This window comes from Staurois parvus, unplaced genomic scaffold (genome assembly GCF_062004578.1).
Source record: "Staurois parvus isolate SC_StPar_1 unplaced genomic scaffold, SC_StPar_1.0 ptg000375l, whole genome shotgun sequence".
Taxonomy (NCBI): Eukaryota; Metazoa; Chordata; class Amphibia; order Anura; family Ranidae; genus Staurois; species Staurois parvus.
Genome location: NW_028318171.1, coordinates 1,205,579 through 1,233,125, shown reverse-complemented (window position 1 = coordinate 1,233,125; position 27,547 = coordinate 1,205,579). Strand labels below are relative to the sequence as shown.

The 27,547-nt window shown below is 40.8% G+C and overlaps 1 protein-coding gene across 3 annotated transcripts; it reads right to left on the bottom strand.

Moving 5' to 3' along the window:
- Nucleotides 1-1,007: 1,007 nt before the first annotated feature.
- On the bottom strand, nt 1,008-27,547 carry SIKE1 (suppressor of IKBKE 1). Of its 3 annotated transcripts, none has more exons than XM_089685415.1 (6): nt 27,462-27,547; nt 22,457-22,617; nt 20,553-20,658; nt 17,555-17,715; nt 9,678-9,791; nt 1,008-1,464 (listed from the first exon to the last, which is right to left on the bottom strand). In XM_089685415.1, the coding sequence occupies exons 2-6, from the start codon at nt 22,613-22,615 to the stop codon at nt 1,363-1,365; spliced, it is 642 nt and encodes a 213-aa protein (XP_089541541.1). In that variant the 5' UTR covers nt 22,616-22,617; nt 27,462-27,547; the 3' UTR covers nt 1,008-1,362. The 3 variants fall into 3 exon arrangements, with proteins under 3 accessions (XP_089541541.1, XP_089541543.1, XP_089541542.1); XM_089685417.1 differs by having other exon boundaries at nt 17,573-17,715; XM_089685416.1 differs by having other exon boundaries at nt 27,440-27,491.

The window sequence follows — 27,547 nt, the reverse complement described above, 5'->3', positions numbered from 1 at the left end:
GGAGGTGAGACTTCCGATCGTTGACTTCCAGTTACAGCAATTTCTGGTGCTGGAACGCACGCCGGAACACGGCGGTGTTGGTTTTTATATGCGGTTACATCTAGTGTGATGTGTAAGCACTTTTTAATGTGAGCATTTTACTTTTGTCTTACCCGTTGTTTAATAAACGTACTACACTATATGCAATTTCTATTATTGGGTCCGGTGTGTATACTGTGGAAGCTTCTGAGGAGATAGGAGCATTCATCACAAGTTAAGCGTCTCTCTATCCATAGAGATATTGACAAGTGCAGCTGACCTTTTTAATTAAAGAGGTCATGTACATCTGGTGAGTTATTTAGTTATACCATACCACTGAGTGATGTATGGATATGACGCAGTGAAGGTTTTTTTACACCATACAACATTGTGGACTTACAGTTCCTTTGGATTCAATTGGATGATTTATGGACACTACTATTTATGTTTACATGCACAATAAGATTGTCTATTGCACAGTTTGTTTGTATATTAGACTGAACTATGTAAATATGTTTAAACTAATTTTTGCATTTATGAACTATTGGAATTGATGCTATATAAAACTTTGCTCGAGATAGTTAGCGCCTCCTCTGCGTTATACATTTATGGTGGTTTATATCACTTTGGGGTGGCAGCTTAGTTAGTTTTTGGGGGTTTGATATTCAGGTATATTGGCGTGGGGTTTTTGTCAATATTTTTGTACAAAATCTGTGCTACGTTTGATGTACTATACCTTGGGAGGGAAGACTATGGTATTATTTTTAAAGACCAAATGTGTGTGCAGTTTCAACTTGCCTATATTCCCCTGTCCTTACATTGCGCTGGAAAGGTGTACTGTATTAATTCCTACAATATATAAAATGTGCTGTCAGGCAGCATGAGTAGGTCACAGTTATAAATCTTTACAGAACAGCATATTTCAGGCCACATATATACTAGAATACAAAAGGAGTAAGTGTGAACATGAAAAGAATGCCACATGATCATTCAGGAGGATTTTTTATTCATACATATAGTTCTATTTTTTAACTTATTTAAATAAAACATCTACATTTTATAGTTTTCCATAAGACAAAACTGAAAGCAAAGTCCAAGTGATTTCAGAGCAGGTTGTGGACCTTTTCTCTTGAAGCACTGCAATTGTGAAACAGAGACTCACATACACTGAAGCCAGCGGACATCCATTAACATCTTCATACTTTCCACTGCAGTATATACTCACTTTCCCTGCAGTGCTGTACCTAGGCTAATGCAGCTGGGTACAGAGCATAATAGAAATGGTTCCTTTTACTGTGGCGTGTCCAGTGAATGTATTGTGCAAAGGATATGGTCTGAAGGGTATCACTGAGTTTTCTCTAATGAATTCCAGTCAGATTCTTTCTTTCCTGAATGCAGTGACTCCTTGCTAACAGATAAGATTTCCCGAAGTTCCTTGTTTTCCAACTATAAAAAAATAGCAAATATAAATTTACTTTGAAACATGAATGCAAGGAAAATATTTTATACACAACTGAATTCAGAAAATGCATGTTTTTTGGAGTCAAATATTGTTTTTTCAGTTATGGATAGTGTAGTGAAGGTTTAGAAACTCTGCAAGGTGTTTATTCCTGTCCCTGTTAGGATGATTCACTCACCATTTGTGCTTTGTACATGGTAACAGAGACTGAAATTGAAAAATGTTGAGTTGTCACTGGAACATATTTATTGAACTTGTGTCCATATAATATGCTATTGTGTCCATATAGATGCACAACAGCAACTATATGGGCACAATAGCAGCTATATGGATACAATTGCATAAAGATGCTACTGTGCCTATATAACGGATACTGTGCCCATAAAAAATCCTATTGTGTCCAGTATCCTCAAAAGATAAGTTCACCTTTTGGACAAAAATAATAAATGCACAAGTTAAAAAATGTGTATATATACAGTGAGGAACAGAAGTATTTGAACACCCTGCGATTTTGCAAGTTCTCCCACTTAGAAATCATGGAGAGGTCTGCAATTCACATTGTAGGTGCATTCCCACTCTGAGAGAATTCAGGAAATCACATTGTATGATTTTTAAAGAATTTATTTGTCTTGCACTGCTGAACATAAGTATTTGAACACCTGAGAATATCAGTGTTAATATTTGGTACAAAAGCCTTTGTTTGCAGTTACAGAGGTCAAACGTTTCCTGTAGTTCTTGACCAGGTTTGCACACACTGCAACAGGGATTTTGGCCCACTCCTCCACACATCTCCTCTAGATCTGTCAGGTTTCGGGGCTGTCGCTGAGCAACACAGAGTTTCAGCTCCCTCCAAAGATGTTCTATTGGATTTAGGTCTGGAGACTGGCTAGGCCACTCCTGAACCTTGATATGCTTCTTACGGAGCCACTCCTTGGTTATCCTGGCTGTGTGCTTCGGGTCGTTGTCATGTTGGAAGACCCAGCCACGACCCATCTTCAATGCTCTGACTGAGGGAAGGAGGTTGTTGCTCAAAATCTCACAATAAATGGCGCCATTCATCCTCTCCTTAATACAGTGCAGTCGTCCTGTCCCCTTCGTAGAAAAGCACCCACAAAGCATGATGTTACCACCCCCATGCTTCACAGTAGGGGTGGTGTTCGTGGGATGCAACTCATCCTTTTTCCTCCAAACAAGACGAATGAAGTTTAGACCATGCCAGAGGAGGCATGACTTTCTCCCATGCCTCCTCTGAAGTTTGCCAATGACCATCTGGATGATCCAGACAGGCCTGGACATGTGGTGACTTGAACAGGGGAACCTTCTGTGCAATGCATGATTTGAAACCATGACGGCATAGTGTTCTACCGACAGTGACCTTTGAAACTGTGGTCCCAGCTCTCTTCATGTCATTGACCAGCTGCTCCCTTGTCCAATGAAGCCTGGAAAGCATTGCAACAGCGATCAGTAGATCACTGATGCCATGCAGGTCTCCTGCAGACCTGTCAGAATATCTGCTTGCCCTACAGGATATATGGCCAAACAGATATTCTGACAGGAAGCTTGAATGAACTACCACAGTGTTCCACAGCGCCGTGCTAGTTCTTTCAAAACTACAAGCAAACAGCCACTAAGGCTGTCAGGACTTGCAGTTCATTCATTCACAGAAGTCCTCGTATTATCTGTCAGAGGGAGGAGGGAGGTGGGCGCGGCTGCAGCATTGGGAACATGTTACATGTTCCACCCTAAAAATGAGTGGAACATGTAACACGTTCCCAAAGGTGAACTTATCCATTAAGCCCACTGATACTGACCTTGCATGCAGTGCTGCTTAATGCTGTGGATCCTGCCGCTACTAGGATTAAGAGGTGGAGTGCTGTTGTTATCGCTCCACCTGACATTGCTGCTGGAACTTTAGAAGAGGCATCAGCTTGTGTTCCTGGCTGATGCCTCCATGAAACTGCTGCCGCTGCAGCTCTACTCCCTCCATGGCTTGCGTTACATGCCTGGAAGTAGTTCCTCTGCACCTTCATCCTTTGCATGTGGTGGCAGGTTGGCAATCCCAGGCAATCTACACACTATAGAGCCCGCGGATTGCTGACTTGTCTCAATCAAGAGTACCAAGTGTCATTTCTCTTTGCTGACTTGTTCCTCTGCTATCAGCATGAGTCACTTCTGACGAGTTTTCCTGACTCCAAGAAAAAAATGGTGACAAGGGAGGGCACAGCCTGTGATTGACAGCCTTAGCTCTGTTCCTTTGAGCTGTGTGAAGGGGGGGGGGGGGTGTCCCTTCCTTCCAATCAGTTCTCAGAGTTCTGCTGACTGATGTAACTTCAGCTCCCTGCCCCATGCTTTTTAGAGCAGAGAGATCCTGTGTAAATTCTGCACTCTGAATGGATGTAGGGGAAAGATTGCTATATATATATATATATATATATATATATATATATATATATATATATATAAAAACAGGTACAACTTACTGTATGTAAGATGTGTATCGCCTGAGGCCAATCACTCCATTGTGTATATGTAAGCATTTACAACCACTTTAAAGTGGTTGTAAAGGCAGAAGGTTTTTTACCTTCATGCATTCTACTATTTTCTCACTTCTTCACTTGGCTTAAAGACAGCAGCATGGACCATTGGCTCCCGCCACTGTCAATCAGAGTCTGTGAGGAGGGAGTGGGGAGGGGGCTAAGCCACGCCGTGTGTGTGTCTTGTAGATACACAGATGCAGCTCACAAGTGAGCCTGCACAAGTGACCACCATAGGAAGTAGCTTGCTTTGGGGGGGACTCGGCGGGGGGAGTACTGGCAGGGGTCCTGAGAAGAAGAGTACCAGGGCTCTTCTGTTCAAAGTCACTGCAAAGAGCTTTCTCGGTCTAGTAATACTGGCTATATTAAGTTGCTTGAACACGGTTTGCCTTGCAGCATAGCATAAAGAAAGTAAAGAATAAAGAGAAGCAAAGCAACACAGAATTAAAATAATAAATTAAAAACGACAGAGAATGGTTGAGGACAGCTTTTACACTATGATACTTTAACCCCTTCCCACCTACCAATGTTATATAAAACATCCCCCATCACAGGTGTATAGTTATAAACGTTTTTCCCTTGAGAGCAACCAACCAACACTTACTGCAGCTGAGGGTCCCCATAATGATCAGCCAGCCTGGTTCTTAATCATGCTCATGTTTAGAGGAACTGAATTTATTCTCTTGAGAAGAGGAGATTAAGGGGGGATATGATCAACATGTATAAATACATCAGTGCTTCATATAGTGAACTCTATGATGACCTCAGGGTGAATAACTCTACACCGAGGACAAGGGGGCACTCTTTACGTCTGGAGGAAAAGAAATTTCATCACCAAACATGGAAAGGTTTCTTCACAGTGAGAGCTGTGAAAATGTGGAATAGACTCCCTCAAGAGTTGGTTGTGGCCAGCTCAGTGGATTGCTTTAAAAAAAGGCCTGGATTCTTTCTTAGATACACAGAATATAACTGGATACTAACATTTATAGGTAAAGTTGATCCAGGGAATATCAGATTGCCTCTTGGGGGATCAGGAAGGAATTTTTTTTCCCAGCTGGAGCACATTGCATCATGCTTTGCTGGATTTTTTTTGCCTTCCACTGGATCAACTGTGGGTATAGGATTAGAACTTTTTTTTTTTCTACTGGATGGACTTTTGTCTGGTTGAACTGGATGGACTTTTGTCTATTTTTAAGCCATACTAACTATGTGGTATGGTTCCTAATCATTAGTGAGTAATGAGCATTACACCTAAGATGCTGCAGATTAGGACTGCAGCCTGAATGTAACCGTACTACGTGACACTGCTTATCTGCAGTACCTAGCGTAATGCAGTATTATAATTATTAGATCACATTATTAAAAATAAAAGCACCAAAACATGGAAAAATATATATATATTAATATACTAAAAAAAAACAAAAAAAAACACAGAACAGATTTGTATTCAGTGTACCAAATAAAAGCCTTATATACAATTAAAAAAGAATATACAATTATTGCTAACGCAAGTTCATGCTGCTAATTTTGGCCTGGGCTCTCTCTAACTCAGAAGGCGGTAAAACCCCAAAACCTCCCTATGCTAAAATTTTGAAAACCATGTATAATTTTCCTTCCACTTCACAATTATGTGTCACTTTGTGTTGGTCTACAACATAAAATCCCAATAAAATACATCTACGTTTTTGGTTGTAACATGACAAAATGTGGAAAATTTTAACGGGGTATGAATACTATTTCAAGGCACTGTACACAACGGTTTCTGTTTCAGTTAATGCCTGTGTTTCAGCCTACATATGAAATTGATTATTATTAGCACCTGCTTGGTATAATTGGTTAATCATAATCATGTAAGAACTGATGCTGGTTTGAAGCTAAGGAGTAGTTACACCAAATATTGATTTGATTTAGATTTTCTTCTGTTTGCTTACTTTGCATTTTATAAATTGATAAAAATAAAAACAAACAATTAAAATATATACAGCTGGTAGAATAGGTATTGAAAGCGTCACAATTTTTCTAGCTAAATATATTTCTAAAGGTATTGACATGAAATTTTCACCACATGTCAGTAATAGCCCATGCAATCCATACAAAGAAACCAAAACAAATAAGTTCAGAAATTAATCATGTGTAATAAAATGGAATGACACAGGGGAAAAAAAAAAGTATTGAACACATGAAGAAAGGGAGGTGAAAAACTGCTTGGAACGCCAAGACACCAGCTGAAATCTATCAGTAATTAGAAAGCAATCCAGCCCCTTGTCAGTGCAAATTAATATCAGCGCAAATTAATATCAGCTGATTCAGCCTCAACTGATAGCCTATAAATAAAAAAAAAGTATCTCATTACCAAGGTGTCATACAAGAAACATCTCATGATGGGTAAAAGTAAAGAGCTCTCTCAAGACCTTCACAAACTTATGGTTGCAAAACATACTGATGGCATCCAGTAAGCACAGTTGGGGCCATAATGCGGAAGCAGAAAGAACATAATTTCACCATAAACCAGCCACGACCAGGTGCTCCTCGCAAGAAGAGGACAGAGGAGTGAAAAGAATTATCAGAAGAGTTGTCCAAGAGCCAATGACCACTTGTGGAGAGCTTCAGAAATACCTGGAATTAGCAGGTACAATTGTTTCAAAGAAAACAATAAGTAATGCACTCAGCCACCATGGCCTGTATGCACTCTCATCACATAAGACTCCACTGCTAAAGAAAAAGCATGCTGAAGCTTGTTTTAAGTTTGCTGCACAACATTTAGACAAGCCTGTGAAATACTGGGAGAATATAGTCTGGTCTCTGATGAGACCAAAATTGAACTCTTTGGATGCAATAATACACACCATGTTTAGAGGTCAAATGACACGCCACATCACCCCAAAAACACCATACCAACAGTGAGGTTTGAGGTGGGAACATCATGGTGTGGGGCTGTATTTCAGTATATGGTACTGGCAAACTTCATGTGATTGAAGGATGAATGGAAAAATGTACCAAGTAATTCTTGATAAAAGTCTGCTGCCATCTACCAGGATGATGCAGATTAAACAAGGCTGGACATTTCAGCAAGACAATGATCCCAAACACAAAGCCAAGGAAGCTCTCAATTGGCTTCAAAAAAATTTAAACAAAGTTGCTAGAATGGCCCAGCCAATCACCTGACTTAAATCCAAGAAAATCTATGGAAAGAACTAAAAGGTCAGAGTTCATAGATTAGGCCCACGGAACCTGCAAAATTTGAAGACTGTTTGTGTTGAAGAATGGCCACAATCACACCCGAGCAATGCATGGGAGTACTTTCTCCATACAGGAGGTGTCTTGAAGCTGTCATTACCAACAAATGATTTTCTACGAAGTATTAAATAAATTTCAGTTCGTTTTTTCAATACTTTTTCTCTGTGTCATTCCATTTTGTTACATAACTTAATTTCCAAACTTATTTGTTTTGGTTTCTTTGTAAGTATGGATTGCGTTTAGAAATATATTTACTGAGAAAAATAGTGATGTGTTCAATGCTTATTTTACCCGCTGTATTTTTGAAAGCATTGTTACTTTACAACAGCATTTCTCACACCTGGCTAAAACTCTTGCACAGTACTATAGAAGAAGATTACATAAACACGCCTTCTTAAAGGAACTTTTTTTTTTTTTTTTTTTTTTTAACATCCCTGGTGTTGTCTTCTCATATATGAGGTCCACATAGAAACAGTTCATAAATCTGTGGCCTTATATCAATAATGGAGGACGTATGACCAGTGTATATTTATATATGTACTTTTCCCGCAACAACCAATAGTCCTTTTCCAGAGAGATGCATTTATTCGGATAAAGATATTTGTTACAGATGACAGAAATCCAGCCAAATATTTGTAAAGATTACAATGAACAACAACCCTCAAAGTCCCATTTAAGATACTTCATATCAAACATGGAGATACTACACCGTCCAGCATACGTCTAATCTATAATATGCACCTAGGTAGCTTCCATGCATGCAATAATGCGAGTTATGATCTATACCTGTGCTTCCATATTAATGACAGGAAAAAAACTCTCTTTCCCAGCTGAGGCACAGACAAGTAAGGTGACAGGTAATCATTAGAACTCTTCAGATAACCTTCCTGTGTCCCTGTGTTTTGTGTCCTGTGTTAATATACACATTTCCCCCATTCAGTACAATGGCAAGCACTCTGATTGGCCACTTTTAGGAGCCCCTTTGATCTTATGTGTCTGGTCCTAGAATAGCTGTATGCATAAATTTTAATTAAAAAGTTAAATAGATACTACTTGTCTTGTTTATGGCAAATCTGCTGTCTTTAAACAAGCACATCATGAATATTTAAGACTTTTCCCAATCTGTTTGCAAATAACCTGCTCTCCATATATTTACATAAAAACAGGTTAACCCAACACAACAAAAGGTAATTACCTCCTGCATACATTAACATAGTAGGGAGCCCTTTTGGTATGTAAAGTGGTCTTGTCACTGGCCTGCCCAAGAACAGCTTTGGGAACGCGCATTGTGGGATTGGATGGATGTGTGTATATATATATATATATTACACACAATATACTCCACCTGGTGGCCTGATCTCATCTCAATGGATACACCTACTTCATGAAACATTTCAGACTGAAGTAAGACAGTCTTGTTGCTGGTAGGAGGGCCCTTTTGGGTCAGGAAGTTCTGTAGTTCTAGTATAAACTATGCTACTCGGTCATTTGTGAAGATTGCTGTATACGGTTGTCTCTAACACTAACCAATGTTTGATGCAGCTGCTAAAACACTAAGCAAGGAGGCTTGTAAGCAAAACACCAACTGGTTTCTTAATCAACAGCTGTCATTTCTAGCACAATACAACCATGCACATATAAAGCTCTTTCTGCTCCCTCCACAAACAGAAAAATGGTACAATTACCAGTCTTCTATACTAAATGTGCAAATAATCATTTCCAGAGCATCTTTTTTTTTTTTTACAATAACATTCAAATGTTTTCTGTGTGGCTCCAACCGCCCAGCACTGCCAGTATGAGCATGTGCACAGATATGCCGAGGGTCCTGGTAAAGTCGTTTGTGCATGCGCAGGGTATTTGTCAAACATGCGCAGAGACTAGAAAGTTTGTGAGCTCCTTGCTACCCATTTCTGCACACCTGCATAGATGTGCCGCAGGAAGCTGTGACATGAAGTCCTGCAGAACATCTGTGTACACACAGAAGCTGAGGCCCAGATATCACTCTTACCTAGATTAAAACTACGGAAGTACTGATTTGCAGCACAGTAAATGCCTAAAACTATTTAAAAAAAAATCTTCAATTTAAAAGAGAATGTTGTGTGTGTGTGCGAAGCGGGGAGGGCAGGGTAAGAAGAAATTCGTTTTAGAATGTAAATGCTAAGAACGTGCTCTTTTGGACTTTTAAATCTACCATTAGAAGCATTTTGTTATACTGTATCTGCTTGATAAGAGAAAAAAAAAATCCTGTTGATTTTGTCAGAAATTCAGAGCTGCCCTATGTCCACTACTCACTTCCTTTGTTATATAAAAATAGGATATCTAGACCTCCTAGCTCTTCTCATGGCTTTAAAGGGATAAAAAATAGGGAGATGAGATGTTCATATGTTGCAGAGATGTACTGCATATATTAAGGAAGAAACCCCTCTTACCTCTAGTTGGGCGAGTCTTTCTTGAATGCTGTATGCCTGATCCTCATCGATCTGGATGGCTTGTCTCATGACTTCTCCCATAGTACATATCCTGTCAATGTGTCTCTCTATATCCTTTAACAGAAAAGCACATAGTTTGAACAAACATCACACACTTGCAAAAACTTTTTAGTGAAATACAACCTATTTAGCACACAGCTCAGCTGGAGAAAAGATTAAAACAAGTAAAACTTGTGTGTGCTAGTCTTGCTTCTGCATTAGCTGCTGAATCCTTCCTTAAAGCGGAGCTGTGCTCACATCCAATCCCACAATGCTCGTTCCCAAAGCTTCCCGCGCAGCGTCTTCGGGCGACCAGCTTCCAGGTCCCAAACGCCGGCCACTGTCATTGGCTGGGTAGGCATGACATTAAATTCGGCATTGCATTACAGCTCACTATACAGGGGTGGGCAAGCAAGTAAGGTAGCTTTAATGCAGAAGAGAAAGCATGTCTCTTCTTCATTAAAAATCCTGCCTGTACTCTTTTTTTTTTTTTTTTTATTACCTAAAGTTCCACTTTAATTAGATGGGCAATAATCCTAAACTTAAAGTGAACTGTTAGGGCTCATTCACACCAGGTGAGGTGCAGGAACGCATGCGTGTTTTAATGCACCACAGAAAATCATGCCAGCACAGGTGTGAACCTAGCCTTTTAATCCTATGGAACTCTTCACACTGGTCAGTTGCAGGTGTATTGCGTTTTTCAAAGTTCTGTATTTTTGTATTTTTGGTGAATATTTGGTCCGGTGAAAAAAAACAAAAAACCACAACACACCAAAAATGCATCCCTCTATTGCAAGGAATGGAAACTGCATCAAAATGTTTAGCACTAGCTGGTAATAAGTTGAGACAGTTGCCATTCTTTTTGTACAGTTGACTGAATTGGATGCAAAGATACACTGAATGCCTTTGCTGTCATTTTGCTATAACTGGGCTCCTCTAGGTACATCTGCCCTTAAGCTATCCATTGATATATGTGCTCCTACTATGGAGGCTTTGGAAATTTTAGAATTAGGTCCACAGTACACAGAGGACCCTTGATGTGGGACTGCAGCTTACACATGTATTTGCAAAAGTGTGCAATCAAAACCCTCTGTTTTAATGCAAACTGTTAGACAGAGCCAAATTGGTTGTTTTGCAAGCTGGCTGGTAAGTGTTCCTGACAAATCCTTTGTTTGTTTGTGATGTTTAGCACTTCCACCCAACAGCATTAGGGTGGTTGGTTTGAATTCCAATCACCACACTACCTGCCTGAAGCTTGTATGTTCTCCCTGTGCCTGCATGGGTTTCCTTCCACACTCCAAAGACATGCTGGTGGGTTAATTGGATCCTGTCTAAATTGGCCCTAGTATGTATATGTATGACTGTGAGTTAGGGACCCTAGATTGTATGCTTCTTGAGGGTTAGGAGCTGATGTGAATGTATACTATATATGCAAAGCACTGTATAAATTGACAGCACTATATAAGTACCTGTAATAAATGCAACACATCTGTGGGAAGTGCTCAAGTCCAGGTTCACAGAATCGCATGATAAAAGGGAAATCACATTATATTCAATGGTGCCCTTCTAATCAATTCGACTCAGCACAGTGAGATTTTGGAAAAGGTTCCTGGTGGACGTCAGTGCAATTTCAGCCCCACAGACATCTATTTTAGCTCACAAAAGTCGCATCAACATTGAAGAATTCCAATGCGACTTTGATGGATAAGGGTTTATTTTTTTTGTAACCCTCACTTCTCCTCCCTGGCCATCTTTCATCCATTGATTTTGATAGAGCTCCTTCCTTGGATCCAAACTTCGTCTGATATATCAATTGACCCTTCCTTCGACTGATTGATAGAAAGGATCGATCAATTGGAGGAAGGATAAAAACCGCTTCAGTGTGAACCTAGCTTTAGGCAGCAAGGATGACAGGGGAGGAAAGGTAAAAGGTTAAAAAAACAAAACAAAAAAAAAAAACACTCATCTATTAACCACTGGCCCTCCTGAGGATTTATCCCCCTTCCTGATCAGGCCATTTTTTGCTTTATAGCGTCGTGTTACTTTAACTGACAATTGCGTGGTCATGCAACCCAAATTAAGTTTACGTCCTTTTTTTCCCACAAATTCAGCTTTCTTTCTGTGGTATTTGATCACTTATGCGGTTTTTATTTTTTGCACTATTAAAAAATATAAATACCGACAATTTTGAGAAAAAAAAAAAAACATTTTTGACTTTTTGCTAGTAAGCATGTCCTGTAAAAAAATGTTAAAAATCAAATTTCATAAAATTTAGGCCAAAATGTATTCTGCTACGTCTTTGCTAAAAAAAAAAAAAAAATCCCAGTACATGTAAATTAATTGGTTTACATGAAAGTTATAGAGTTTACAAATGACGGTATAGATACTGGAATTTTTTTTTTATTTTACTAGTAATGACGGCGATCAGCGACTTATATCGGGACTGTGGCTGGCATTCTGACACTGGGCGGAACTGGCTTGGTGTCACTGACATTCCCAGTGACACCAATACAGTGATTTGTGTTAAAAAAAATGTGCTAATGGCACTGGGGTTAACATGAGGGGTGATCAAAGGGTTAACTGTGTGCTGTTTCACTCTGTCATGTGTCTGTGTGCTTCACTGTAATCACACTGCTTTGGATGGCTGTGCTGTGCACAGCCATTCAAAGCAGTGTGCACGAGCTGACAGGGAGGACAATTGTTTTGTTTACAAACAGTTCTACTCCCCGTTGGAGATGCTTGGCAATCAGAAGGCGCCAGTGAGTAATCACCGGCCGGGACCAGGTGATTGACAGCCGTGAATGGCGCAACAGTGCCACCCTGTAGCAGTATATCTGCTATAGGGCGGTCGGGAAGCGGTTAAAGTCACAAAGGTTGCAATGCATGCTACCTATGCTGATGCGCCTTCTAAACTCGCATTGAAATTGCATGAAAGTTACAGGCAATTTGCACTGCATAGGTGCATTGGAGATTGCAAGAAAATCGCATTGGAATAATGGGAATTGATATGGGAAAAAGCAACAGAAACATGGCAAAAAAGAAAACAAATGCGCCAAAAACGCATCATGCATTGCGTTTAATTTAATGCAACACAGGAAAAAAAAAAGCAAAATGTATTTTTAATACAGAGCAGCATGAAGGTAGCCTTATAAACAAACAAAGCCTCTTCTGTGCCCCCTCTTTGATTTCTACTTCACTACTAGGGCAAGATTTTCTCTGACTTCATGGCTAAGGTCCATCAACAGCCAATTCTACTTTTACAATGACTTTAAAATGAATGTAATTTCTGAATGAAAACCACATACACGGTCTGAAAATTGGTTCGATCAAGACATCCCCACCCCCTTTTCCGCTATGACATCTGAGTCCCCACCCCCTTTGCTGCTATGACATTAGAGGCCCCAATCCTCTTTCGTGCTATGACAGAGTCCCAGTCCCGTTTGATCTAGGACACCAAAGGCTCTGTCCCTTTGCGTAATGACAGAGGCCCCGCCACCCTTTACACCAGGAGTCTCCAAAGTTTCTAAACAAAGGTCCAGTTTATTGGCTTTCAGACTTTAGGGGGCCAGACTGTGGCCATAGGGAGTAGAAATTGTCCTGCGTCATTGGGAGTAAACAATGCATCTTTGGAATTAGGGGAGGAATAGTGCCCTATTCTTGGTGTAAATTGGAGAAAGAGTGCTTTGGCGAACGCACACACGCAGACACGTTAATTTTCCACATCTGTGGCTTTTGAAATTGCAATTAGTGTTTGTGTATAAATAGTTAATGTTTTAGTTAGCTCTCAGGTGGATGTACTGAGCAGGCCATATACTGAGCCATGGGGAGCAGAAAAAAACTGTCAAACAACCTGCGTAACAAGGTCATGGAACTTTATAAAAATGGAAAAGAATATAAAAAGGTATTCAAAGCCTTGAGCATGCTAGTCAGAAAATTGGGGGATCTGGAGTGGTGAGACCAAAATAGAGCTTCATGGTCACAACCATAAGCACTATTGTTTGGAGAGGGGTCAACGAGGTCTATAGCGACAAGAATACTATTTCCACTGTGAAGCATAGTGGTGGCTCACTAATTTTTTGAGGGTGTGTGAGCTCTAAAGGCATAGGGAATCTTTTGAAATTTAATGGCAAGATGAATGCAGCATATTTTCAGAAAATACTGCCAGACATTTTCATTCTTCTGCATGAAAGCTGCACATGGGACGCTCTTGGACTTTCCAGCACGGCAATGACCATAAAGCACAAAGCCAAGTTGACCCTCCAGTGGTTACAGCAGAAAAGGTGAAGATTCTGGAGTGGCCATCACAGTCTCCTACCATTATTATCATCTAGCCACTCTGGGGAGATCTCAAATGTGTGGTTCCTGCAAGACAACCAAACACTTTGCATGACCTGGGGGCATTTTGCAAAGATGAATGGGTAGCTATACCACCTGCAAGAATTCGGGATATAGATATTATAGATAACTATTGCAAAAGACTATATGTGTTCCACTGCGCTGTTAAGTGCTATATGATCTGAATCCAAATCAATATGCAAAAAATGTGGAAAATAACAATGTCTAAGGCTTCCTGCTATACACTCATGTGTTCCCACATACCACAGAAATACAAGAACAAAATGTGAATTGCTAGCCACCGAGCACAATGGTGGTGTGACCCTCTCTATTGTGCCGAATACACTTAAAATATAAAAACAAAATATGCTACTGTAAACCAAACCCAAAAAAAAAAATGTGAAAAAGCCAGCTATACCACATGTGCGCCAAACAATGGGACCTCACTACAATTTGAAATATCTTGAAAGAAATACAAATTTCCTAAGGACCCTGAAGTAAAGTGAATCCTTCTCCCAATAGTGGTTCAATATACATATAAAATGAGTAAAAAAATTAATGCATTAATAAATCACATACAAATTACAATAAGAATTTCCCAGCATGGCGGAACCCCCCCCCCCCCCCCCCAGTGGCATATTATGCATACAGGGCAAGTCCTCTAATGAATAAAATTACTACCATCAATATCTTAAAGAAATACAATAAATAAATGTGCAAAATGATGGTGAAACCCCCAATGATTAGCATGTATTAATGGACATTGGGGTTTCATCATTTCACCACTGTTTAGCATTGTTCACATTTATTTTATTGTATTATTTCTTTAAGATATTTATGGTTCAGTTTCACAGTATAAATGAACCCCTTATCGTAGTGAATATTTGTGCTTCCTATAAAGTCCTGTTCTTTGAGCCTATAGAGGGACACAGGGAGTCTTAACCCTTCAGGTTTGACTACCACCCACAGGAGCATTGGACAAAAAAAAAAAAAAAAACCTGTAGGCCACCCCAGGCAACTACAACTACCAACATTCCTCTGTTTTGTAGCAAGTATTACCAAGAGCATGATCAGAGGGGTGGGACGAGTGCTCCTCAATGGACTCCAAGTACAAATCTTTTTTTTTGTCAATCTTTGAGGGACACATTTATAAGATTTAAACCTCCTGGATGTCCAAAGGCAATTCAACTGAGGGATAGGCAACACAGCAAGGAAAACTGCCCCCCCTCCCCGCACAGCCTTTCACTGGGAAGCTCAGAGTGCTGCTGTTTCTCTTCCCCCAGCTCTTATGCAGCTGAGAATAGAGGCTATGCAATCACTTATAAAAAAAATGGAAAAAAAAAAAAAAAAAAGGGGTACACAGTGTTTTTATATCTATACAGAAATGTTTATCTTTCATTTCTATTTTAGACTGAATAGGTTGTTTCACAAAGTAAGGGTTTAAAATCACTTAAACCTCCTGAATGGTTTGCACATACTTGTAGATTTCTGTAAATGTTGCTAACAGGCTAAAATACATGGCAATATTCAGCTTTTCAATAAAAACTGATAACATATATAACTATTATACAAGCTATTTTATAGCTAAATGACACTACAAAACACCTTTCCATTTCAGAACTGAAAACTTGATTCATGGAATGTGGTATGAGGGCCGAGTTCTTAGGCTTCTATATGTTTACTGCACTAATTTTTTTAGTAATCTTTCTAGATTTGAGCAAGCAGACTGGCCAAGCTCAATATCTACAGAACTAAAGCAGGCAAAAATATGCCCTATAGCTTGCTAAATATTCTTAAAATATTGTGTACAGTGAGGAACAGAAGTATTTGAACACCCAGCGATTTTGCAAGTTCTCCCACTTAGAAATCATGGAAGGGTCTGAAATTCACATTGTAGGTGCATTCCCACTCTGAGAGACAGAATTTACAAAAGAAAAATTCAGGAAATCACATTGTATGATTTTAAAGAATTCATTTGTCTTGCACTGCTGAACATAAGTGTTTGAACACCTGAGAAAATCAGTGTTAATATTTGGTACAGAAGCCTTTGTTTGCAATTACAGAGGTCAAATGTTTCCTGTAGTTCTTGACCAGGTTTGCACTGCAACAGGGATTTTGGCCCACTCCTCCACACAGATCTCCTCTAGATCTGTCAGGTTTCGGGGCTGTCGCTGAGTAACCTTGATATGCTTCCTATCAAGTCACTCCTTGGTTATCCTGGCTGTGTGCTTCGGGTCGTTGTCATGTTGGAAGACCCAGCCATGACCCATCTTCAATGCTCTGACTGAGGGAAGGAGGTTGTTGCTCAAAATCTCAAAATAAATGGCCCCATTCATCCTCTCCTTAATACAGTGCAGTCATCTTGTCCCCTTCGCAGAAAAGCACCCCCAAAACATGATGTTACCACCCCCATGCTTCACAGTAGGGATGGTGTTCTTGGGATGCAACTCATCCTTTTTCCTCCAAACACGACGAGTGAAGTTTAGACCAAAAAGTTCTACTTTGGTCTCATCTGACCACATGACTTTCTCCCATGCCTCCTCTGGATCATCCAGATGGTCATTGGCAATCTTCAGACGGGCCTGGACATGTGATGACTTGAGCAGGGGAACCTTCCGTGCAATGCATGATTTGAAACCATGACGGCGTAGTGTTCTACTGACAGTGACCTTTGAAACTGTGGTCCCAGCTCTCTTCATGTCATTGACCAACTCCTCCCTTGTAGTTCTAAGCTGATTCCTCACTTTTCTTATCAGTGATACCCCACGAGGTGAGATCTTGCATGGAGCCCCAGTCCGAGGGAGACTGACAGTCATCTTTAGCCTCTTTCATTTTCTAACAAATTGCTCCAACAGTTGACCTATTTTCACCAAGCTGCTTGACAATTGCCCCGTAGCCCTTTTCAGCCTTGTGGAGGTCCACAATTTTGTCTCTGGTGTCTTTTGACAGCTCTTTGGTCTTGCCCATGGTAGTAGTTGGCGACTGACTGACTGTGGGGTGTAAAGGTGTCTTTAAAGAGCTCAGACAGGTGCTACTAAGTTAGATTAATGAGTGGAGTAGAGGTGGACTTTTTAAAGGCACAGTAACAGGTCTTTGAGAGCCAGAATTCTTGCTGTTTCTTAGGTGTTCAAATACTTATGTTCAGCAGTGCAAGACAAATACATTCTTTAAAAATCATACAATGTGATTTCCTGAATTTTTTTTTAAATTCTGTCTCTCAGAGTGGGAATGCACCTACAATGTGAATTTCAGACCCCTCCATGATTTCTAAGTGGAAGAACTTGCAAAATCGCAGGGTGTTCAAATACTTCTGTTCCTCACTGTATATAGACTGGTAGATATGTGCCCAATCATTAATGGTGTAATTTCAGAAAAACATGCACATACACTCAAGAGTGATCAGTAAGGATTATATCACACATACTATAAACGAGATAGAGTAAGCACATAATATTTACTATATTACATGAATGCTTCTGTATACAAGTAAAACAATACATTACTTTGCACATAGAGCTTACAGAAGAATAGGTTTCGTGAGCTTCTAGAACAGGTTCTGTGGGTGCAGGCTTTTTGTTTGCTATTAGCTGCAGCATTTGCCTCCTGTACTTGCTCATGATCAGCTCCAGTGCATATTGATGCTCCTCCAAAGACAGCCATAACTCTGTAACATATAGAATGTAAAAAAAAAATAAATAAATAATGACAAGCCAAGGCAAAGAGTACAATCACAGACTAGCTAAAGCGATCCAAATAGTACTGCCACTAAACTAATCAAATAGGTCACCCAATTTGCATTTATTTGGGTTTTATGAGACCTTGCAGAGTCTCATATTGCTTCCAGACTGCAGTGAAATAGTTCTTTGTTGTGCCATTTTCTTTTGCATGCTCCAATTTGTGTGGGTCATGGTGCAAAGGACTCGAGAAGGTGGTTATGGAACCATGGAACACAGGGGTTTAGTTACTAAAAGTGGAGCATGCAAAATCAGGCTCACTTCTGCATAGAAGTCAGTCAGCTTCCAGGTGTTATTGCCAAAGCTTAATTGAACAAGCTGAGGGTGAGGGAAGAGATCCAGCGCTGTGCACAGCTGCATCTCTTCTCCCCTCTCTTCCTCATCACACAGGACTCGAGCAGCAGCACTCAAATACAGTGAGGAGGAGCCCGGGGGGGGGGGAATTCATGGAGCACGGCTCGACAGACACACGCAGCTCAGGGGAAGCATGTACTGTGTGCCCCCCATAGCAAACTGCTTGCTATGGGGGCACTCAAAGAAGAGAAGGAGCCAATATCTCCAGGTGGGAGACCCGAGAAGAGGAGGATCAGGGCCACTCTGTACAAAACAATTGCACAGCACAGGTGAGTATAACAGGTTTGTTATTTTCATTATAAACATTACCTTTATAGTGTCACTTTAACCACCTTCCGCCCGCCCTATAGTACAATGACAAGCACAAGGTGGTTCTCTCGTTCTGATAGGACGTCACATGACGTCCTACCATTCTCACTGCGCACGCGCGGCTCAGGGAGCGCACAGCGCGGCGATCGCCGGTCCGCTGTGTCCGAGGGACACGGAAAGAGCCAAAGATGACAGCTCGGTCATGTGATCAGCTGTGTCCAATCACAGCTGATCACATGTAAACACGGAAATGCCGGTTATCGGCATTTCTCTCCTCTCGAGCTGTCTCACTGACAGTTAGAGAGGAGAGGAGAGGAGAGCCGGTAATCGGCTTTCCGCGGAGGGAACATCTACACAGATCATCAGGGCACTGATGATCAGTGTGGCCCCAGAAGTGCCACCTGTCAGTGCCAGTGCCCATCAGTGCCACATCAATGCCACATATCAGTGCATACCAGTGCACATCAATGCCACATATCAGTGCCCATCTGAGCTGCCTTTAAATGTCACCCATCAGTGCCAGTCAGTGCCACCTATCAATGCCAATCAGTGCCACCTATCAGTGCCGCCTATCAGTGCCAGTCAGTGCCACCTCATCAGCGCACATCAGTGAAGGAGAAAAATCACTTATTTACAAAATTGTATAACAAAAAATAAGAAAAAACTTTTTTTTTTCAAAATTTTCAATGGTTTTTGGTTTGTTTAAGAAAAAATAAAAATCCCAGGAGGTGATTAAATACCACCAAAAGAAAGCTCTATCTGTCTCAAAAAAAATGATAAAACGTTCATATGGGTACAATGTTGCATGACTGCGCAATTGTCATTCAAAGTGTGACAGCGCTGAAAGCTGGAAATTGGGCTGGGCAGGAAGGAGTATAAGTGTCTTGTAGGCTAGTGGTTAAGTAGAGGCTGTTCACTTGGAGCCCATTTACAGCAGTGCAGTGCATTAACAAGCATTTCATTAGGAATTCAATTCATTTGTATTGGCCTGCCCAACACATCACAACAGACATCTCGGATCTGGTGTCTGCACAAATTGTCAGAAGTGACTTATGCAGAAAGCAGAGAAATAAGAGAGGCAACATAAAAAACACTAGGTGCTTTGCATAGGGGTAAGTGAACACTATGGAATGCTATGCTATGTTCATTTTCCATATCAGAGGTTTACAACCACTTTAACCATATCAAGTCCAACACTCTGCCTCTTGGCTCCCAACAAGCAGTGTGGTGCTCTTGTTTCTTCTGTACTTCTTATATTTGGCTCTATCCATCTTTCTCTTAATCACAAGTTACCTAGTCCCTACAACTTCTAGCACTCCTCTGCAACATGATATTACTGCCACCATGGTCCACTATGGGCATGATGTTCTCTATGTACTGGGGTTTTGCACTAAAGCCAAAATATATATATATATATATATATATATATATATATATATATATATATATATATATATATATATATATAGTATTTCAACCATATAGTTAGCTGTTTACTGGAGTTCAGCTTTACGTTTAAAACACACGGCCGTGCCAGGCCATGTCACTCATTCACATTATTCTGTGAATGGGAAAACTACAAGCTCTGAGAGCCTTTGCTCCTGTCGGCTTGTCGTTTTCAATGAACTTCCACAGCGCTATTGAGTGCTGTGGTAGTTCTTTGATTCTTCCTGTTAGTGTGTATCTGCTTGCCCATATGAGGTACAAGCACACAGATACACTGACAGGTCTGCAGGAGTCCTGCATGGCATCAGCGATCCTTTCCAGGCTCCCAAGTAGTAAGTGCACATTTTTTTTTTTACCTGCAAAAATGTGCATTTATTATTTTTTGTTAAAAGGTGAACTTATCCTTTAAAACATGACAGGCCTGCAAGTCTTCCCCCTGGATTATGGCTTCATTATAAAGGGTCTCTTAAACTTTAGTATAACAATTTAAACTTTCCAAATTTCACTGGCTGCATTCTAGATTTGCCAAGATTTCAGACTCAAGCTGTTTAATCATTGCTCACAGTTGAAAATCATGCAGACCCACTGGTGATTTTCGAGGATATGGATTGACATTTCAAGAAACCAGGAAATATGAGCTTGGAAACCTTTACATTACCTTTATTTTCCTGTTGAAGATCTCTTATTTGAGTATTTTCTTGACATAAAAGCACATGTGGTTTGTACTTTGAAGCATCTTTTAACTCTGCCAAGTCTTCTTGATACTGTAGGGAAAAAAAAAAGAAAGTATAAAGTCATTTACTTTACATTTTCAGTTTAGTTCTGTGCCACATTCAGCTGTCTCATTGATCCACTATAAACCTTCACCAGAGAGTACAATTGGCTCATCACTAGTTAAAGAGAACAACTGAATAACGTCAGGAATGAAAGTGAACTTGGACATGGAAGCAAGTAATGCCAATACAAATTTTACAAATGGTTTAACATTGACCTACACCAAGGGTATCCAAACGGACTAGTTTACTGCTCTTCAGACTTTATGGGGGCAGAATTTTGTCCAGTGGGAATAGAAAATGCCTAGCATCAGTGAGAATAAACATGGCTTCAGGGTTGGTGGTCAGTAGGAGGAATAGTGCCCCATCATTAGTCTTAGTGGGAGTAATAGTACCCCGTCATTGGCATCAATGGAAGAAATAGTGCCAGGTGTTGGTGTCAGTGGGTGGAATTATGAGCCATCATTAGTGGCAGTGGCAGGAACTATGCCACACTGTTGGTGTCAGTGGAAGGCATAGTGCTTCATTTCATTGGGAGGAATAGTGTCCCAAGGGCCGAAAAAAGGCTAACAGAGGGCCGCATCCAGTCCTCAGGCCACAGTTTGGAGATCACTGCCCTACACTATTCACTATAGATAACAAAACAAAAAAATAGTTTTGGCTTTAAATACACTTTATCTGGCTTAGATGTAACCATACACGCTACACATTTGAGAAATACACTCTACATATTTGCACTACTAAAGACATTAAATCACACCACTTTCCTTCTTGCAAACTGCTGAGTGAGCATTAAAACCATCTTAGGGCAATCATCGTCTTCAAGGACTCATAAGAGTTTATTTACTATAGGCAAAAAAGGCTGTTCACTTCTCAGTGAAATTTCCCTTTGTTTAAAAACATGGTGAAAACTCAGGAAGGAATAACCAATTAAGGAAAATTTAAAAAAAAGAAAACAAAAACAAAAAAACAGTATTTTTGCTTGCACAGGTTTGGATGGTGGAAGTCAGCACGGCTTCACCTCATTCACTAAGCTAAGAGAAAATTCTCTTGCAAAGTGAACAGCCTATCCCCAAAGATTTGTGTTTGCACTGTGTAAACGAGCAGTAAAGCAGAACTACTTTGCAGCACTGCAAAGTTGGAGGCATAGCCTGTGTATGTCAATAGGAAAATAATGCAGACCATGTGAGCATATACAATTACAAAATATACCGTTTGTATATCTAGAAATACATGTTTTAAAACATTAAAAAGGATAAGTTCACCTTTTGGACAAAAATAATAAATGCACTTTTTTTTGCAGGTAAAAAAAAAGTGCATTTATTATTTTTGTCCAAAAGAGCCTGGAAAGCATTGCACCAACGATCAATAGATTTCTGATGCCATGCAGGTCTCCTGCAGACCTGTCAGAATATCTGCTTGCCGTACGGGATGTATGGCCAAGCAGATATTCTGACAGGAAACTTGAATGTTGAATGAACTACCATGGTGCTCCACAGCACCGTGGTAGTTAATTGAAAACTACAAGCCGACTGCTGCTAAGGCTGCTGGGACATGTAGGCACACATTTACAGAACTCAGTGAGTGAGTGACATGGCCGTGCAGGCGTGGCTGCAGCTAGGGAAACATGTTATATGTTCCACCCTAAAAATGTAACATGTTCCAAAGGTGAACTTCTCCTTTAACACACACTGAAAAGACTGACATCTAACAGACCTGTTTAAACAGGCACATCTGAAAACAAAAATAAAGTCTCTATACATTAAGCTGCAAAAGAAAAATTGTCTACCTTTTCTGGTAGTGTTGTCCCAACCTCTTTCATGGATTCCACCCGCTTATGTAGAGAGCTAGACTGTTCAATTAAGGACTCTGCAGCATTGTCATGATCCTTCAGTCTCTCTAACAAAGTTTTGGCATCTTGTAAGATCTTGTCTATGGTGCACGTCATTGCTGCAAAGGAATATAATAAAATCACATTATAGAAAACAACATTGTAGCTATGGAAAATTGGATTTTTTTTTTTACATAGCTGTAAAATACTTATCTTGGAGTACTGTACAGGACACAGGCTGGTAATCATAATGGATTGGTTATGCTCCACCTTCAGGTGACTGGACACTGGCAAAGCCACTCAGAGCTTTGATGCAGTCCTTCATATTATCCCTCCCACCATGTGATCCACAACTTTGTAGCAAGCAATGAAGGGCCAAAAACACAGAGGGGAGGATCCTGTGTTCAGTACTTTACTCAAAGGAAAATGATTTTACAGGAATGTAAAACATGCCATTTTCTTTATAGTACAGTACAGGACACAAGCTGGTAATCATAAAGATTTAGCAAACAGTCCCTCAAGAAAAAAAAAGGTCTAACAAAGGCTAAACTGAGATTAACCATTGGCCTCTAAAACTTTGTGGCCAAAAGTGGTATTAGCCAAAGCCCAAATATCCCACTGGTAAGACTTAGCAAATGAATGCACAGAAAACCAGTTGGCTGCCTTGCAAAGCTGAGTAACAGAAGCGTGATGTTGAAACGTCCAAGATATACCAACAGATCTAGTAGAATGAACCTTAATTAAAAAGGAGAAGTGCAGCCAAGGCTCTTTTGGTTGTGCTTCTCCTGTGGATCACAGGAGTGCAGTTCCTCCTGCACTCCTGTGACCCATTTTCAGCTGATAGCAGGCTGAATCCCGCTATCAGCTGACATCACTCAGCCAGTCCAGGCTGGGAAAAGATCCCGACTTTAAAGTCAGGATCCACCCCAGTCTGAACTAGCACCTGGCTCAGCCTTTCAGCAATCCACTGAGAGGCTGAGTCAGATGCTTCCTCCCCCTCCACGGGGGGGGGGGGGGGGCTGCTGATGGAGCAGAGCAGAAAGTGGTTGCTGACAGCATCCACCTAGGCAAGTATGATTTCTTTAAAAAACTAACTCCCATACTTCTCTTTTTAAGAAGGGAGGCTCATTACCCTTGATAGAATAGGCCTGTGATATGGTCTGGCAAATGCACCCAGCAATCTTATATTGAGAGACAGAAAAATCTTTTTAGGCCCCCTCAGGCAAACTAGAGAACGAGTCCAAATTCCTGATGAAGGCCATAGCCACAATGTAAACTCACACAACTCATATCACATCCAAACAGTGGACAGAAAGGCAAATGGTGGGTAACTTAATATTGTAATTTACATGGAAGCCAGTTCCCTATAAAACAGGGCTGCTAACTCTGAAAACACATCTAGTTTAGGTAATAGCCACTTTACAGGTAAGCTATTAACATTCCATCTATGCAGTAGCATAAGGCTGCCAAAAACAGGGCTAACTAACACTGGATGTAAGGTCCATCTTGGATACCACTAGGATTCCTGGCCAGTTGTGAGGTACGCATTGCATCAAGTACCTATGTGCTGGGTCCAATGCAGTCGTAGCTTACAGGCCAGCTCTGCTCCTTTGTTGACATGCAATCCAGGTACAGTCTCTGCAGCACAAAATCAGCTGCAGCTCTGATCTTGGTATTCCTTTTTCAGCTTGCGATTCGCTGTTTTGTAAAAGTGATACCATTTACATTACTGGGAAGGTACACACCCACCTTACACTTTAAGGCTTCGTTCACATTATATGCATATAAGAAACTGATGGAAAAAGAGCGCAGATTCAACCTTTATAGGTTTTTTCACACATGTACAGAGAAGTTCATATTTATTATGAAGTGCTCGGCAATGGCACAAAGAAAACAATTGTACTCAATGTACCTTGTTCATACCACAATGTTGATGTCATGTGACTTTTTTTTTCTGCACAGAAAACTGCATACATGTTGCAGAAATATGCACAATACCAGTGTTCAGGTGTGAACAGTACACATAAAGAATCATTGTTTTCTTTGTGCTCTTACAGAAACAGGTGCAGAAAAACGTGTCTCTGCACCTAGTGTGAGGACCTACTCACACCATAATTTCTGCATTCTGGATGTGCTTCTGCATGTGTGTTTACATGCTTTTTTTATGCTTTCCGGTGATTTTTCCTCCCTTATTTCTTTATCTCAATTTAGAACATAGGTGTTCTGGTGTGTTTACAGTACGTGTTTGGAGCGATTTACATGCATTTTGCCGTGTGTTAGATGCATTCCATACAGAAATTCATACTTAAGCATTTTGTAGCCTGAAGCCCCCAAAAAGCTCAAACTTAAAAAAATCAACTGTTCTCTATGATGCCTGTTCGTGCGATCAGAACAGGCACCATAGAGAATAAATTCTTTTTTTAAAGTTTGACCTTTTTTGGAGCTTCAAGCTACACAGTGCTCATGGGAAATGCAGCCTAAAGCCGGCCATACACGGGTCGAATTCCGAAATAATTTTCTTTAGAAAATCTTTTCTAAGAATTTTTGTTCGAATTGCGCACCATTATGCAAGCCATAGATTTCCGATTTTCTTGCCGAACTATCGGCCAATAAAAAAATTGGCCGATATTTGTATCGTTAGTGTGGAAAAATGTCGGCCGTTTTTCTTAATTTTAAGAGATTTTGAAAATCGCCCATGCTGGAAAATCCTGGGACGATTTGTTAGATCGGCTGATTTTCGCGGTAATTTATGGTCAAATCGGCCGTTCTTCTGGCCGATTTGACAATAAATTGACTATGAAGAAAAAGAAGTAATAGAAGAAATAGATTTTGCAGGAGAAGAAGAAATAGAATATCAAGAAGAAGAACAGAAGAAATAAGGAGAAGATGAAATAGATTTTGCAGAGGAAGATAGAGAAGAAAAAAGTTGCAACATTGTATCTATTTGTATGCATTTCAGATACCGATGTTTCTATTCAAGTACAAATAGATGCAATGTTGTTTCTCTTCTTCTTCTGCATAATCTATTTCTTCTGCCAAATATAATAGCGGGTCTTTATGCAGGGACACCACTATTATATTAATTGACAGCCGTAGGCGTGACTAAAACCTGACGACTTTTTTTCTTAATTAGTGGCAACGTTGGCCGTCTGAACGACCGATTTACGATTTTTTTTAAAAAAATGGCTGATTTTCTCCACGTCTATGGCCTGCCTTAGTGGGTCACAGAAACGGCCGATTTTCGTGTGAGCATCGAATTTGAGTGATCGGGCATGTTGGAAATTTTTTTAAAAACGAAACAAATTTTGAATCAATGATGGGAGAATCATGTGGGAAATATAAACAAAGAGAAATGAGCATGAGCTGTGACCTGGAAAGAAAAGAAAATTCTTGCCCACGAAAATTCTTTTCTGTAGCAGCATGAAGTGAAATTGAAGGCGTGATTGGTTGAATTTTGAAATCAATGGTGGTGCCATCGGATTACAGAACGCACTAAATTTCCGATTTTCTAAAGAAAATTAGTTTGGAATTCGACCCATGTATGGCCTGCATTAGTCAATGAACACATGTATGTGTACGGGTGTACAACCACTGACTTCTATAGGCAGCACCTGTGGGCTTCCTAGTAAGGAAAACACCAGGATTTACACTATATGGCCAGATATGGCTGTGTGCATGAGCCCTTACTGGCTGATACATAAAATGCTAACAAAGGCTACACATAGGAGTTGGAGCATTTTTCTCTGTGCATTAAAAAGAGAAGTAGGCTTTTTTTTCCCCATTTATACTTACCAAGGTGGATGCAGCATCGGTCTGATGCTGCATCTGTCCCCCGCCGGCTCTGAGGGTGAGAACTCACATTGATTGCTGATCACATGGCCACTGAGTTCTCACAGCTGTTCTGAGCAGTGTGGTGACTGTCAGTCACCGCTATCTGCTCTGAACCCCCCCCCCCCCATGCTCAATGGAGCACTGGGCTGTGGAGGGGGAGGGAGCAACTGGCTCAGGATCTCAGTGGCTCGCTGAGAGGCTGAGCTAGGTGCCACTTCAGACCAGGGGTGGACTGACCATTTGGAAACTCGTAATTTGCCCGAGGTACCGGGGTCAATAGGGGGCCCCAAGAGATGCCCCTGGTACCTTTTTCATAGGCTTTTTTGAGTTTGGGCAAGGACACAGGGGCCCCATGATCCCCTATTGCCTGGGGGCCCCATGAGTTGTCAGTCCAACCCTGCTCCAGACTATGGGGTGGATCCCGACCGGGGCAGGCCGACTATTTGGAAACTTGAGCACTGGCCAAGGTCAGTAGGGGGCCCCATGAGATGCCCCTGGTACCTTTTTCATAGGCTTTTTTGAGTTTGGGCAAGGACACAGGGGCCCCATGATCCCCTATTGCCCAGGGGCCGCATGAGTTGTCAGTCCGCCCCTGATCCCGACTTTAATGATCCTGGACTGGCTGAGTGATGACAGCAGACTTCAGTCCGCTGTCAGCTCAGAACAGATCAATGAAGTGCAGAACGAATTGCACTCCTATGATCCACAAGAACAGCCAAAAAAGTTTTGGTTGTATATCTCTTTTAAATCCCACAAACATTTCTGGCACATTCATTTCCTGTACGTGCAGTATGTATAAATACATAAAACATGGGAAATGTGCATGTATTCCAAAGATGTACTGTATAATTATCATTTTGCAATGCAATACAAACGGCCCCATCCATGCTCATGATGATGTGTCCGGCAGTGTGCACTAAAGACAAGTATGGAGATCACTGATCCAGTCTATATACAAGGCAGCAGTGCTCAGAGCACCCCTACATATGAAGTGCGCCTACTGACCACCGAGCACCGCACACAGATCATCCCTACAAACAGAACATCCTCCTCCTCGCCTCTCACCATTGTCTGACCAATCACAACACTTTCCACATCAAAACAACCTACCAAACCCAATTCCAGCCGTTACCTGTCAAATCCCTCTCTGCGCTCCACCACAGACGCCAACTTCCGCTGCCACTGACCGGATATCACAACCCAGAGCTGTGATTGGTA